General features: G+C 42.6%; 1 protein-coding gene across 2 annotated transcripts; it reads left to right on the top strand.

The window, feature by feature from the left end:
• Nucleotides 1–69: 69 nt before the first annotated feature.
• Nucleotides 70–11,169, top strand: ism2b (isthmin 2b). Of its 2 annotated transcripts, none has more exons than XM_088286332.1 (6): nucleotides 70–756; nucleotides 5,098–5,346; nucleotides 6,454–6,775; nucleotides 8,197–8,337; nucleotides 8,404–8,472; nucleotides 9,371–11,169. In XM_088286332.1, exons 1-6 carry the CDS (start codon nucleotides 646–648, stop codon nucleotides 9,886–9,888), a joined length of 1,410 nt encoding a protein of 469 aa, XP_088142458.1. In that variant the 5' UTR covers nucleotides 70–645; the 3' UTR covers nucleotides 9,889–11,169. The 2 variants fall into 2 exon arrangements, with proteins under 2 accessions (XP_088142458.1, XP_088142459.1); XM_088286333.1 differs by having other exon boundaries at nucleotides 8,200–8,337.
• The last annotated feature ends 3,971 nt before the right edge of the window (nucleotides 11,170–15,140 follow it).

The raw sequence follows: 15,140 nt of genomic DNA on the forward strand, positions 1-15,140 counted from the left end.
ACTGAGACACACGCACACACACGCAGCTGTTTGTAATGAGCATCCCACCCCCAACTCCCACAGCTTCGGCCCAGTAAACTTGGTGCGTAAAAAGGCACGTTTACCGACACCGGATGGCTGGGCGGCGCGCGCGCACATTGACTCGAAGCGCGCCAGCGGATGAACTTCAACTATATAATGGATTCACGCATCAGACAGTTTGCGTAGACGAGCTGCAAACCGCGAGCTCCAGATGTCCGTGCATCGGAAGAAAACACCCACCCACCCACGACGGAGTGACTCACGGTTTAAAGTAGTTGAATAAGCGGTCGCCGGTGCGGACGGGGAGATTTCTGCGTGAGGTTATCTGGCTTCCTTTGTGCTCCTACTTAAAGCCGTGCCAAAGCTGCGTGGTTTTATGGGGCAGAGAGGCGTTGAGCTGCAGCCGCCACACGCACACGCAGCTGGTGACACATATGGACAACACGCGTGCGCATCTTCATCAAATGCCACACTTTTGGCTCGCCTGAAACTCCATTTATCTTCAAAGTTGTCAACACGCCGAGTGGCAGACAGCGAACGCGCAGCGAGCTTGGTAAAAGAAAAAGAGGCCTGCCAAGTACTTCTGGGGGGGACATTTTCACAAGAAGCTTGCCCAGCAAGAAGATGCGTCAGGGGGTCGTGAGGAGGCTTCAGATGTCGCTTGTCATGTTCTCCATGCTGCTGCTTAGCCTGGCCACGGGATTCCCAAGCAGACACAGAAATGCTGCTCACAAGGTATGATGGACACTTTGGAAAGTTGTTTCAATTAAAAAAAACAAACAAAAAAAATAAATATATATATATATATAATAACCATTTAATTGCTGTTTTTTTCTAATGCAATCCATGAATTGTTTTACAATATAAAATTGTCCAAACGCTCGGAATTTAAATATTTGATTGTGCCTTGAAAGTGGACTTACCTTTTCATTGAATCAAAATAAAATGTGTGCTCATTTTTTGGAAAAGCAATGATCGTCATTTTTGCTTTCATGCATTCATGCTACAAACTAAACTGAATCAAAACTTGTTCATGTTTGTGCTTCTTCTGCAGTGTCAATTTGAAATAATGTAACTATTTTCAGTTTTGGAAATTTAAAAAAAATCTGATTAATCGACAAAATAATTGAAAGATGAATCAATTATTCAAATAATTGTTAGGTCCAGTCTTTCTCTCCTTCTCTCTGATTCTACCATATATATACGATCTCAATTTTCATTCAATTGATAATGATCCATCTATCCATTCATCCATCTCTTTCTTTGCTAATGCAGAATTTCACATTTTTATTTTCAACAACAAAAAGATCGAATGTATGAAATAAGATCCTTTGAGCGAGTCCTTCACAATCCACTTCCTCCAAAGATCCACCTTTCTTACCATCTATAGTAAAGTTTGCCATAGCTCAACTATAACAAATACATCATTCTTTCTTGCACACGTAAAGCACATCAATTTTCGTGCGTGGCGCCTCTTTAGAGTGTTTTTGTTGCACGTGGAGATCTTTGGATCAAAGTGTGTTTGTGTCAGGGTTCAGATGGCGCTCCCTCTTGTGTGGCCTCCCATGGATGCTCTGTTGGCTCCCCCCCCCCCAAAAAAAGGCTGCAGTTGTACCTTCACTGTGACCTGCAGGGTGTGTGTTTGTAAGTGCTGGATGGGGAGATTAGTAGAGGAAAGAGGAGGAGGAGGAAGGGAAGCGGACTAAAGAGGGAGCCCGGTAACGATATGCTTATGTAACCAGAATAAGGCGACCTCTCTGAATCTGTCGCACCGCAGTTCGGGTCAAGTGTCATTTATCTGCTTGTTTACGTTAGCTTTCTTTTTGTGTTAATGTGGAATTTCCTGTTTTGGGGTCCCCCCCCAACCCCCTTCCACATAACAGAGAGTAGGAGGCGTGTTGAGTCAAATATTGAGATCTGTTGGCCTTGCCTGTTTTCCCATCCTGACCTCCACAACCTCGCCCTGATTCTGCCATCCGTTTGTTTTCACTTTTTGCCCTCTTGCAAAAGATGGCGATCAAAGGGGGGGGGGGGGGCAATCGTTTATTGTTTTTCGGTAATGGTTTGGAAAGAGCCAAGTACAGAGGCCTTTGATATGCGCATGCACATAAATCAGAGCTGCCTCACTGCTCGCCTACTCCACACGCCTCTAAGTTTGCTGGACTCATCTCATCTTCACTTCCTTTCTCTGACCTGAGTGTGTCATCATTCACATTTCTAGGAACTTTACTCAAAGCCAGAATCCATTAAAGTAAAAAAAAAAAAAAGAGGGGGAGGTCTACAAGCTCTTTAATGCCACTCCGAGTTACTGTCAAACTAATCATCAAAGAGAAAATTACTCACGTTTTTAAAATAACTTTGCCTTCACGTCTGATAGCTTAATGCTAACACATAATGAGGAAACACAACAGACGGGCTAACAAATAGCATCTATATGGCACTGTTATTACGCTTCAAGAAACAAACAACAAACAAATATTTGAACAGTGGTGCAGCAACACATGTAGACTCTCAAAATAACAATACTCACGGGTATATATTCTTTATCATCTGAAAAAATGACTCATATAAATGTGATCAGTAATTGTGTAATATACCGCAAGCAAATATGTAATTTGAAAAAGCATTTACAGGTAAGGTGTTTTTTTCGTTTTAATTAGTCTTTTTCATGCAAATATCTTCACTTTGCTTTAAGTACGCCGTGCGAGTATTTTTGCCACCTTTGCCTGAATCTCCCGACAAGGTTTGTGTGAGGAGAGACGCTGCCTTGAGGCCAGGCAGAGGTCCCCGACTGAATCCATACGGCGTTCCTGTTAAACACACCGCGTGCCGTCAGCCTTTGGGCCTTTGATCAGAACGGAGGAGGAGGAGGAGAGCAGGATCACAGAAGACGAGGGGGAGGAAGAGGATGATATACAATGTAAAAGAACACAGGATCCAGATGTGTAGCAGGATGAGATGAGCTCGCATGTGACGTTGTTGTCGGTGGAAGGGCACGCGTGTGAATGGAAGGGGTTCGAGTGGACAGATTTGACACCCATGCAGTGTATAACTGGAAAATAAATGAGTGTATTATCATCCAATAGTGGCCAGAGGGATTTACTTACTCATTTGCGGAGTGCCAGGTGTTTGCTTGAAAGGAGGCCATGACTTGTACAAATACTTGCAAGGGAGGAGCTGCTGTCAGCTGATTGGTCAGTCAATAATTGTTACCTCCATGTTACAATGGGAACGGAATGTGCCTTACATCAGCGTGGGTCCATTTATTCTTGGTTCCTATCAAGAGACACCTGGCTGAGCAGAGCTGTACATCCGTTGAAGTTTTTACTTGCGCAGATGTGAATTGTGTTTGTTGGATGCTTTATTATTTAATCGATTCGTAGGAAACTAATCTTTTTTAAGATTTAATTTGTTGAAAGAAGAATGCTTCATTTTTGGAACAATTGTAGTCTCCTGTGAACATTCCCACAGCGGTGCAGTGTCTCCTTTCTCAGATCCGCCGGCTTTTGCTTGTCTGCAAGATTAATTAGAGAACCAATATGATAATGATTTTTCATAATATTTTTCATCTGGAACTAAAGTGTGAATTTACAAACGTTCCTTCTTGATGATGTAAAAAGTAATGAAGTGCATTTCATCTGAACTGTCTTTGCCGCAACTAACACTGACAGTAATGCTACTGCTACTGGCACGTTGCATTTTGATGCGATTTAAAACGATAAGAATTGGTTTAAATGAAAGAAAACTATATAATCGTTTTTGTTTTCTCATACTGGATATCTCGGAGCCTCAGGTTTGCCCGTCAGCCTGTGTTGGCTTCATGCTAATTTCCCCCTTGCTCGACAGTATTGCAGTACAAAATCTATACATGGCACTAAAAATTACATATTTTTTCTTTATTGAATTTACATGGCCATAACCTCCATTGCTGTTTTTTTTTGGGGGGGGGGTCATGAAATAAGCAGGCCTCTGACTTCACACAATTTCACTGGAAAAGAGAATTTAGCGTAGCAATCAAACTCAATTGCGATAGAATCGGTAGTTACAGCTACTAGGTGGCACCGCTTTATTTATTTTGCTGCGAAGAGGCATTTATGTTGGCGAAAACTACATTCTGCGACTAATTGAGGCGGTGTCAATTAGAAGCGATTACATTCGATACAAGTTACCATCAACCTTGACGCCTAAATTTGTGCGGGGGGGGGCTTCTGTTCACGTGTCATTCATCATGCTTGACAAGCTTCTTCGCTAAACGGGCTTTTTGTGTTCACATGCTTGAATTTGACCCTCCACATAACTTCTTTATGGGACAATCACAGGCACTGAGTAGAAAGTACGTCCTGTTCTGGATGCCATAACTGTAAATCATCAGCCGCTTGGTCATTAATGCAGACGTTTCCTCTCGTAGCCCCCTCCTCAACTGCCACCGCTTTATGTAGGCCACAAACTGGTACGATCTTCAAATTCCACTCCCCTCATATGTTTAGGTCAGTTCAACGTGCTCACAATGACACCGATTGAAATGAATGGGGGGTGAAGGACAACTCGCAAAATTACAGTAAATGGATTTCCCGTGCTTTTTAATAAGGCACAAATTTCACGAGTGTGATTATTTACATTGATTCCATTCTTCGAGTACGGTTAAAATAAGTGGTGGACGTATCGGCTGGAGCTTGCGGGCACATACACAAGCGCAGGGGTCTCACGCCTCCCAGGCCCTCTCATTAAAGCTAAAAGAGGATCTTTCTGGCACAGACCCCTCTTTGTCCAGGGCCTGGATGCCATGACTGTTGTGGGAAAAGAAAAAGAATGAAATACACCAAGGCCGGTTAGTCACTTGGCTGGTGAGACGGATGCCTCGGGGTCTCTCATGAACAATCCGCTTTGACATTTTTTACATTTCTTCGCAAGACTCAGTCATACAATAGTGATGAAAGTCCGATTTCACGTCAACATTTTTGAACACGTCACGGCAACGAAAGCCCGACATAAGAAAAAATACCGCATCAGCAGATATAAATCATGATTGAAACTGCTTTTCACAAACATGTTTCTGATGCGCTCCTTTGCCATCAGGGTCACGGCCACCCAGTTCACAGCGGCGGGATACAGTACGACCCAGACGCCTCGGACAAGCAGAACCAGGTGCAAAGTGTGCCGGAGCCTCACAGCCACCAGAGAAAGTGGGGCCACCCTCAGCACCGCTCCGTCGGAGTTCTTCCTCAGCCAGAACCCGAGGAGGAGACGAAGCCCTTCATCCTGGATTTGAAGAACTTCCCCGACCTGGCTAATGCTGATTTGAACTCGCAGAATCCCAACATACAGGTGAGTTAAGATCATTCCGGGTTGAGCCCTTTTCAATGCAGGCTTATGAAATTTGTTGACGTCCAGCACCAAGTCGATAAAAGCAAAATGGTGTACCGAATGACGTAGCACAAATCCCATTCATCCTTGACGGTAAAATAACATAAAGTTACTTCCCCCTCGTTACAAGCGCACTGCCACGTCTAAGATGACTCATAGAGGTAATGAGAAGTAGTTGCTTGGAATAATTGCTCACATTATCTCCTCGAGAGTTTTATTTCCAGAGCTTAAACGCTCACGTCTGGCTGGCTCGTGCGCATCCGAGGGCGAGGGGATGCCTGACGATGGCGTCACGAGACGCTTCATTTCCAGTGACGACATTGTAAGCTAAACGGTCGCTGAGGCGCTTTAACGTCCTTGATGACATGTTGAGGCAAAACAATTTAAAGATGGCGACGCCTTGGAGAGGTCAAAGTCAAGATGAAAGTGCTGTGAAAAGTGACGCAAACAAGAAAGGCTTGTAGGTGATGACTTCAATCCGAATCTGAAATGCGCACGAACATTTTTTTTGAAGAGGTCTGCTTTGAATCATAAACCATAAAATAACTTTGGGAAGTCTCCATTTCTCCTATAAAGTTTAGATTTTCCATTGAACTGTATTCATGTTTGGGATTAGAAATTTTTTAATTTTATTTAATTTTTTTAGAAAATTAACTCCATGTAAACAATATGCGCTTGCTGACTGGGTGGACAATGACAGGGTTTTTTATTTTTTTATTTTATTTTTTTTAGTTAGAAAGCTTTCCCAATTTCCCAATTTCTGAAAGTTTCTTAACATATCAATTGATAATGATGCCATGGTGGACATGACGTGATGAAAATTACGAAATGGAATTGGAAATGTGCAAAAAGCCTTAGATTCATTGAAAAAAAGACAATGATGGTCGTTATCATCATGTACATCCAATTTAAAAAAAAAAAAAATAAATAAATAAAAAATTGGTGGGCAATTCAAGCATAGATTTATTATTCTGCTCCATTTTCACGATGCCTGAGTGATTCAGATGAAGACCAAATGCACAATATATTTTTCTTGACGCATACGGTGCGATTGCTGTCTCCACACAGGTCACCATCGAGGTGGTCGATGACCCTCAGATGGAGGTCGAGATGGACCTGGCCAAGGATAACGACTGGATCCCAACCTCTTCCTCCTCTCCCTCATCCTCAGTAGACTGGCTGGGAGGGAAGAAGCTTTTCTGGCCTCTTTTCTGGAGTTACACCGACTCCGGTGAGGACAGCAACAGCCGATCAATCGTGGAAGAAACCGGTGAAGAGGAGGAGGAAGATTATTCTCTCTACGGCAGCGAGGAGCCCTCACTCAGCGGAGTGGGTGGGGATTGGGGTAGTTACTGGAATGAAGGCTGGGATCCAATACAGACCTACTATGGCAAGTGTCTGCGTTCTTAATAAGACTTCATCTAAAATTAAATGTATAAGGGCAGTATTTTTGGAATGTGGCCTTGGACAAAGAGATAATGAGAATGGCCAAGCGACGGAGAACAACAAAGTGGTTTTCGGTAGGCTGCATGACAAACGGTCCCAGAGCGGCAAACAATGTCGGCGTGCGAGGCAGGGCGAGCACTCGACCATCCAAACATTGCGGCTTCTGGCCGCTTTTGAAGTCGACACTGGTCGCGATGGTCGCCTTTTGAAGATGGCTCCGATGCGCTCGCTAATGGCAGCGTGAGGCTGCCACTGTTCTCGGAGACAAAACAGCTCTCTGCTCGTGGACAATTAGAGGGCACATTGGGAACGCAGACTGACAGGGGCCATTCCGATGGGCCTTTCATCCTCGCCCGGGTCCCCACGGGCTCCCCCAGCATCCGAACGGCCCTCGCTGCCCTCCGCGGCTCAGCCTTTTGAGCCAGTTCAAGAATTTCAAAGGGGGGAGGGCAGGCTGGGTTCCACATAACTTCCGCAGCTATCCTCCCCTCTCTTTTTAGCCCGATCTGAAAATGTTGTGTCAGCTTGTACGCATACTGTACTTGAGCGTCGTGAGAGGAAAAAGCTATCGATTCAAAAGAACGAACCAAGTCGATGGACTCTGCGGTGGCCCAACTCGAAAATAACAGAGAAAGTTTTGAAATAGTTGTCGAAGCAGGTACCCAAAAAGCATGTCTTGCCTGTAAACATCTCCCTCGCTGTGACGACACACGCACGATATGCCAGCCAGAGGCAACAATGCCCATTAAGTGGTCACTTCTAAAGACTCGGCACATATAAATCAAGGATGCCTGCCATTGCGTCTTCTGTAATTAAGACGCTCCTGAGACCTCATTCCCGTACGGCCACATGGCGAGGTGGCAACGCCCACAAAGTCAAATTGGATGCGTGCTACACCCAAGCCGGTATTTCTGCACCCGCTTCGCCTTTAATCAAGAGCGGCTTGTTTTCAGTGTTATTAACGCCACAAGAAAACGTGGTGCAGAGGCGGAGAGCCGCAGCACAGCTTCTCTCTCTAATTTCACTCCAGGCCTCTCAAAAAGAATTTGGCTGCGTATGGGAAAGGTTAGATCAAGAGAAAATGGTCACTTCGATGGAATGACACAGCTTGGAAACTTTGAACACATTCTTGCTTAAAATTCTCAAGTGCACGTTTAGTTCAGAAAATCTGAAAAACCTTTGGGTTCGTGATCCCCATAAATCCTTTGAAGATTGTTGTTTGTCACTGCCAAGCTGCTCTCATCTTCGCATTTACGCTCTGTCAACATGTCAATTATATTGTCGCGCAAACCTCAAATGCAGTCGAAAGTATGGCAGAGCTGCGCAGCTACTGTTTGTCTTTTAAGTTACCGTTTGTGACTCCAGCAGAGAAGGAGGCTGACGAGTGGACTCCGTGGTCTCCTTGTTCGGTCACATGTGGACCTGGCGAGAGGAAGAGAACGAAGTCATGCGGCTACTCTTGCACTCTGACCGAAGCCTCAAAGTGTGACCTGGAACCTTGTCCTGGTGAGATAACGCCACCGCCTAAAATGGTACATGTGTGTTTAACTCCAATCATTGCTCTGCTCACAGGTGAAGTCAACACTGTGGTCGAGCCTTTTCCTTTCGAGATGGAGAATGGCACTGAGCCATTTGGAACCGGTATGTATTGTATGTCGGCCTTCTTGTGCCAACGTCATGTTATGCCAGTTCAATATGCACCATTTGACGCCTCGAAATGTATCGACAAAAAATATGTAAAGTTGATACACAAAGCAAAAGTGAATCAGACGTTTCAACATTCAAATATCTAAAAAATTGTAGATTTGACTCACAGCTAGCTTGATCATATAAAGTGAAACGCGATGGGTCGACTCCTAAGCAGATAAAAATAATAAACTGCTACCAAACACCAACGGAGCAGTGACCTCTCCAAATGGGGGTCATAATAGTTTGGGATTTTTCATTATAGTCACTTTTTATTTTGACTTCTTTTTTTTTTTTAAATTGTATTATTTGTGATAGTTTTAATTAAATTTTAACGCGGGTTTGTAATGTATTTTTATTAATAATATTATTTGTCTTGGTATAGTTTTATATTTAATTTTAGCTTCAGTTTTATCATGTATTGTGGAGTGCAAGATTAAAAGCAAGCAGAAGCAACATCTACACACGAAGTTCATAATAATTCATTATAGTGACTTTATTCCATTTTGATTTTTTTTTAATTTATGATAGTTGGTTTTAATTACATTTTAAAGCAGGTTTGCTGTTTTTTTTTGTGGTATTTTTTTTAAATAAAATTCTTGATCATGGCTAATTTTGTTATATTTAGTATTAGCTTTAGTTTTATCGCATATTGTGGAGTGCATGACATAAAAGGGAAAAAACATATTTTGGAGTAAGCTAAAATTCTTAAACGAGCCATTGTGCAGCAAAACCCCTAAATTCCGAATTGCTTGTATACTATTTAAAAAAAAAAAAGTAAAAGCTGCAAAAATAATTGTGAATGGCAGCCAGTGGTGCACATGTTCATCACATGGTGTCATCTTTGCTGCAGATGTGGACAGCTGTGAAAAGTGGCTCAACTGCAAGAGCGACTTTCTCCAGAGGTACCTCCGCCAGGTGTTCCTGGAGCTGCCCAGCTGCCCTTGCTCCTTCCCCTCCGAGGTGGCGTACACGGTGGTCAGCGTCTACGACGACTCCCACGGGCGGACGTTCCGGTGGCGCGACGCCAGCGGCCCAAAGGAGCGCCTCGACATCTACAAGCCGTCGGCCCGCGGCTGCATCCGCTCGGCGCTTTCCAGCGACTCGTCCACTTTGGCGGCGCAGCACTGTTGCTATGACGACCGCAGCCGCCTCATCACGAGGGGGAAAGGCGCCGGCATGCCCAACTTAATCAGCACAGAGTTCTCGCCGGAGCTGCACTTCAAAGTCGACGTGCTGCCCTGGATCCTGTGTAAGGGAGACTGGAGCCGCTTCCATGCCGTGCGACCGCCCAATAACGGCCTCAAGTGTCCGGAGAACCCCCATGAAGATGTGTTCATGAATGAATTGGAGGAGGCCAGGGAGTACTGATGGACTGCATCCAAAATGACGGCCTACCTTTTTTAACAATCATGTACTGTCCCAAGCATGCGGCATTACCAAGAGAATACCTTCCTCAATCTCCTCACGACCGGCTCCGATGAAGAAAGTGGATGGCACAAAAGGCAGAAAATAACAAATTGGTGCACCTTATATTCAGTTATGTACATGCTAGCATCTTTCATGTGTTGAAGGACGACAAGATCCCAAATGTGCTCTGGCGCAAGGGAATGACCTACGGTTTTACTCACAACAATGCTGCTACATTCTTAATTAAATACACACACACACACACACACACATATATTAAAAAGAAAGATAGTCCGGTTTTTAAATCGCATGAAAGCTGAGCGCTTTGCTCCAAACTTTGCTTGTGTGAATGGTGGTATGAATTTTTTTTTTTTTTTAATTCAGCCACTTCAGTCACAGTGATCCATTTATTTTATGAGCCAGGAACAAACTACGAGGTGGGTTCCAAAGAGTTGAAAAGCAGTGTTTTGGTGCCTGTGTACATCCAACCTCCTTTGTCTCTATGGTGCGTGTGTATGAAACGAAGCTCCCGAGCTTCTGTGGTGTTTGTGTCTCTACATGTTCTCAGGGGGACTCCAAAAGTAATTGCCGTGAAAAAAAAAACAAAAAAAGATGTTGTCCATTTACCTCGACAGTTGGACCCGGTGCGAAGCAGTCGGTATCAGGCGTGGGTCATCCAGATCAGAAGTAAATGAACAGATGATGCTTTTCGTTCGGATGTGCGATCAATTGCGGTGATCGGACAGAAAGGACGTTCCTGTTCCTGCTCACTCAAACACATACTCAATATTTCAAGAAAATGATGGTGGAATTGTCCTTTTTTATCAGATCTGCTTTTATAGACGCTGGCTCCAAATCCCCCCCCCCCCTTTTTTTCCCCTTCAGGAACTCATTTGAATGGATGGCACTTTATTTAAGGTATGTACTGTATATAGAAATGCAAAAAGATTTATTGATCAACAGATGATGCAAAGATGGCCTGATCAAGTGTTAACATGGACAAAAGCATGATCTTTTTGTGGTTTCTGAATCTAGTTTGACATCTATGGTCTTGTACAGTATTTATTTGTGTGATCGCTCTCATTTTTTTTAAGCTTTCAAATATGGTGCGCTTGTTGGACTGACATGAAGGCACCGCATAAAAGAAAAAAAAAAGTGAATAACTCGCGTTGTTTCATTCAACTGTTTGTGTTGATGTACTGCAATTGCTCAGAAATCTCTATAAAAAGATATTGCATTTATCATGCTTTTTGTGCCATTTCTTCTTTCCACACGTGAATGCTGAACTTCAAGAAAGTGCAACCGGCTCCTCTGCGATTGAGTTGGGGGGGGGGGGGCGTGTCCGTGTTTAATGATCTGTGACCCTGTGGTTTGTATGTTGCTGTCTCCCTTGATGAGAACAAATGGGGCTGTTTGCCTTATGTACGTTTTGAAAAAATAACTAAACTCAACAAAGTCTACTTTCTCTGCGTAGTCGCACTAACTTGTACTTGTCAAGCAGTTGGATCAAGGTTGTGGAAACGTTCGGCCAGCACTTGATCAAACCTGCAAATGCAACACGGGAACTCTTACAAAAAAAATAATAATAATCCGCAAATATTCATAATATGCAATAAACATATTTGGTTGTTAGAGGACTAGAGGGTTGAATTTTATTTTTTTAGCGCCCAGAGTTGGACTGTGAAGTGGTTCTATGCCACAAAGATTGATCAGGGTGGTCGTGTTGTGCTTTCCTGAGGATTAAATACCATTGAGATTTAATGTTGCAAGGTCACGCTAATGGAAATCCATAAGCTTAGGCAAATACATGCTCTAATTCCGCTTTGTGATGTCCACAGTGAGGGAAGAACAACCTCAGCTTGCGCAAGTGGGACAGAATTACCAGAAGGGCTCGCTAATGTTCTATTCCTTCCATTACTTACTGTCTATCCACTCAATGAGGGGAAAGCCTTAGTTGGGCCGCTGCGGATGAGCGTAGTGAGGGAGGCGAGCCAAACACATGTTCAACACATTGCGGCCACAGCGTAAACAGACAAATAACCGCAGTTGAGTAAAGGCGCAGGCATTTGGGGATTTATGTGAAAGTAACATACTCTATTAGGTGCTTTGTACATGTGACGACTATAAAAATGAATGAATATGTTAAATGTAATGCAATGATTAATCAAACTTGAAAGTAGATCAGCTAACCACTAAAAATCATAACAATGCAATGCAGAAATAAAAATATAGAACAGGACATTTCTGTGGTCACCTGTTGCTAGGCAGAATTTGTGCTTAACATCTTTTGGCTATTAAAATAAAATGTGCATGTGAGTCACCGATACTTTGCTGGGTGAGGCAGTTTCCCTAAAATTTCAGGCAGAGAATTGACAAGGACATGCGGTGCAGGAACAGACAGACAGCAAGAAATGCACTGAGAAGAAAAAACAACACTTATTATACCGTGGAGTCAAATTCAGATGAGGTGAACCTTAAAGATTTTTTCACTTATTTCAATTTGCTTTTGTGAAAAACTAATATTTGTTGATATTATTTGGAAAAAAAAAATCTTACTCATCGTATGACAGAGTTTCAGATTTGATGACTATTGATTTAATTATTACCACATTGATCTGTTTTTCTCTCATTAATACAACTTTCTTCCGCAACTTGTCGTTGTAATTTTAAAACGTTTTTATCTGAATAACACAATGTTTTGCTTAGATTATATCTGACAATTCTCCCCAAAATCCAGTTTTTCCATATAATTATATTCTCATGAGATTAATGCATTCATTTTTTGTGCCAAATTTTGTGTCAATTTTGTCACTTCTGTCGACTGAAAATGACATCACAGTTGCTCAGAGCTCAGACCAATCACGGCTCACCTGTTGTCTGAAGCTGAACCATGATTGGTTGTTAGCTGAACTCTGAGAAAATGTGATGTAATTTTCAGTCGACAGAAATGAAACAAAATGGCCGCCAGTGAGATGGTTAAAAAAAAGAAAAACCTTTATTGTGAAAACATAAGGAATTTATTCTCATAAAACATTAACTTATTTGTTGTCAGCCAAGTGGTGAGAGTTTTGAAACAATAGAACTATCTCGGTGGTGGCCAAAGTGACCAGAATCAGTGTACCATGACTCCTTTCACAAGTATTTGTGAATGTGCACATAAATAAATGATCGAGCGGAGCAAAGGTGGCCGCTTGGTGCGTACAGATGTGTTTACTTTGAGTGGCTGGCAGCAACATGAGATTTCCTGTGGGTGTACCGCAGGCCACTCCAAGCTGCAAACAGCGCGGCCCTGTTTTAAAAACGACACTCGCACACGACCGGAGCCCCCACCGCAGCCCCCCCCAGGCCCCCTGCCTGCATGCAGACTGCCAGCAAACAAACCAGACACACAGTGCATCAATGCTCGTGTGTCCGCACACGCATTTGAGTCGCTCTACCTGCTGGATTTGACCACACACAAAAAAATACCAGTGGACCTTAAATCTTGTGGATTATGCAGCCTTGGATTTATCCCATTCCTTAGGCAGCTTGAAACACTGAGACGCTTTGTCTGGATCGGCAGGTTGAAACCTTAACTCAAGAGAATCAACGTGGATGTTTTCTTTACTTTCCAGCTTGGATCCATCCTAGTTTGCATGTTGGCTGAATGTCAGTAAACACAACAGATTGGGAAAAAATCTCTTTCTGTACACAAACAACTATTGTGGGTTGTGTGCGCTATAATGTTACACCTGAGTGTTCTCATTTCTTGGTCGTGGTGTCATCTAATTACTATTTTATCTTTATATTTTGTTTTCTTGTGGCAGGCCGAACAACACTCTGATGAGGCTTCAAATCTCAGGTCGAAATATGAATCAAATAAATCTGGAAAAATACTCTAGAGGCCATAAGGGGGAAACCAATACGGTGCTCGTGGGCACGAGGTCGCCCTATGGTCTACATGAGTAGTTTGTGAGTCTGTTCTCTAAATAGCCCTCCAATGGGGAGACACTGTGATTTTCTAGGAATGTTAATCACGTGATTTTAAAAATGCAAACATTATCAGAAATGTACACTATTATATATATATATATATATATATATATATATATATATCCTCTTGTGGTGGTCCCCCTTTTTAATAAAGGGAGTCCAAAGCTGTGTTCCAGTTACACTCCTCACCTTCTAGAGACTCCAGGGGGAATTTTGTCCTGGCTGTGGAACAGTAAAATGAGCTTTGTGGACTTGGAGAAGGTTTTTGACCGTTCCCTCCTCGAGGACTCCTGTGATGGGAACTGTAAGAACAAATTTCCACCCAAAAGTACTAAACACTTGATATCAAGACCCTGAAACGGAGTAAGAATAAATGATATTCTCTGTATATTGAGTTTATTTGGGCCCCCACCCAGTGAAATTCACAATTAAAAGAGTATCCAAAGCAATAACTTTGTGCAGGCTTAGCAGAAAGTGCTGAAGAAGCAGAATTCTAGTCACAGCAATCAAACGGCTCCAGCATCTAACACAATACTGATTCTCGCTCAATTTGACAAAAGAATTATGACTTGTTGATTATGATGAACAACATGTGCATGTAGATACCAACTACGTTTATCTACCAGGAGCTTTCCACATGCATACACATGCGTTTGCTTTTGGGTCTTATGCAGTCACGAAAAATGACAATACGTACATTAAGAAGAGAATGACAAAGCAATGAAGTACAATGGAGGGTGGGTTGATCTAAACTAAGCAAAACAAGGCAGCAAGTGGTTGGTGAGCAGAATGGCGTCAGCAACCTTGGCCGCAACTTCTTAAGTACTGATTAATTTAATCTGAAATAACTTTTCTGAAACTACCTTTAATAATGGTTATAGTTGAATTTAATTTATGTTAGATTTATACTTCAACATTTCAGTCTGTATTTTTCAACTTTTACTGAATTAAACAAATTGGATTCGTTTTGTACTTTTCTAAAAGGCATGAATAGTTCAGTATAGTCAAAGAATACATTTCCCACCTGTTAATTTGACGTTCAATATGGGGAAAAAAAGGACAACTCAAAAAAATTAAGTTAATTTCAGAACGTGACATTATAGTACCCTCTTGTGGTGAGTATGTGTATTACAACTTGACATCAACTGGCTTCGTTTTTACGTTGAGTCTAATAATGGACCTGTATCCACATTGACGTAGCCACTGACAATCTTTATTTCTATCAACTAGCTGATCACAAA

The sequence above is a fragment of the Idiotropiscis lumnitzeri genome, chromosome 21 (assembly GCF_059441095.1).
Source record: "Idiotropiscis lumnitzeri isolate Australia: NSW breed Sydney's pygmy pipehorse chromosome 21, RoL_Ilum_1.0, whole genome shotgun sequence".
In the NCBI taxonomy this organism is placed as follows: domain Eukaryota; kingdom Metazoa; phylum Chordata; class Actinopteri; order Syngnathiformes; family Syngnathidae; genus Idiotropiscis; species Idiotropiscis lumnitzeri.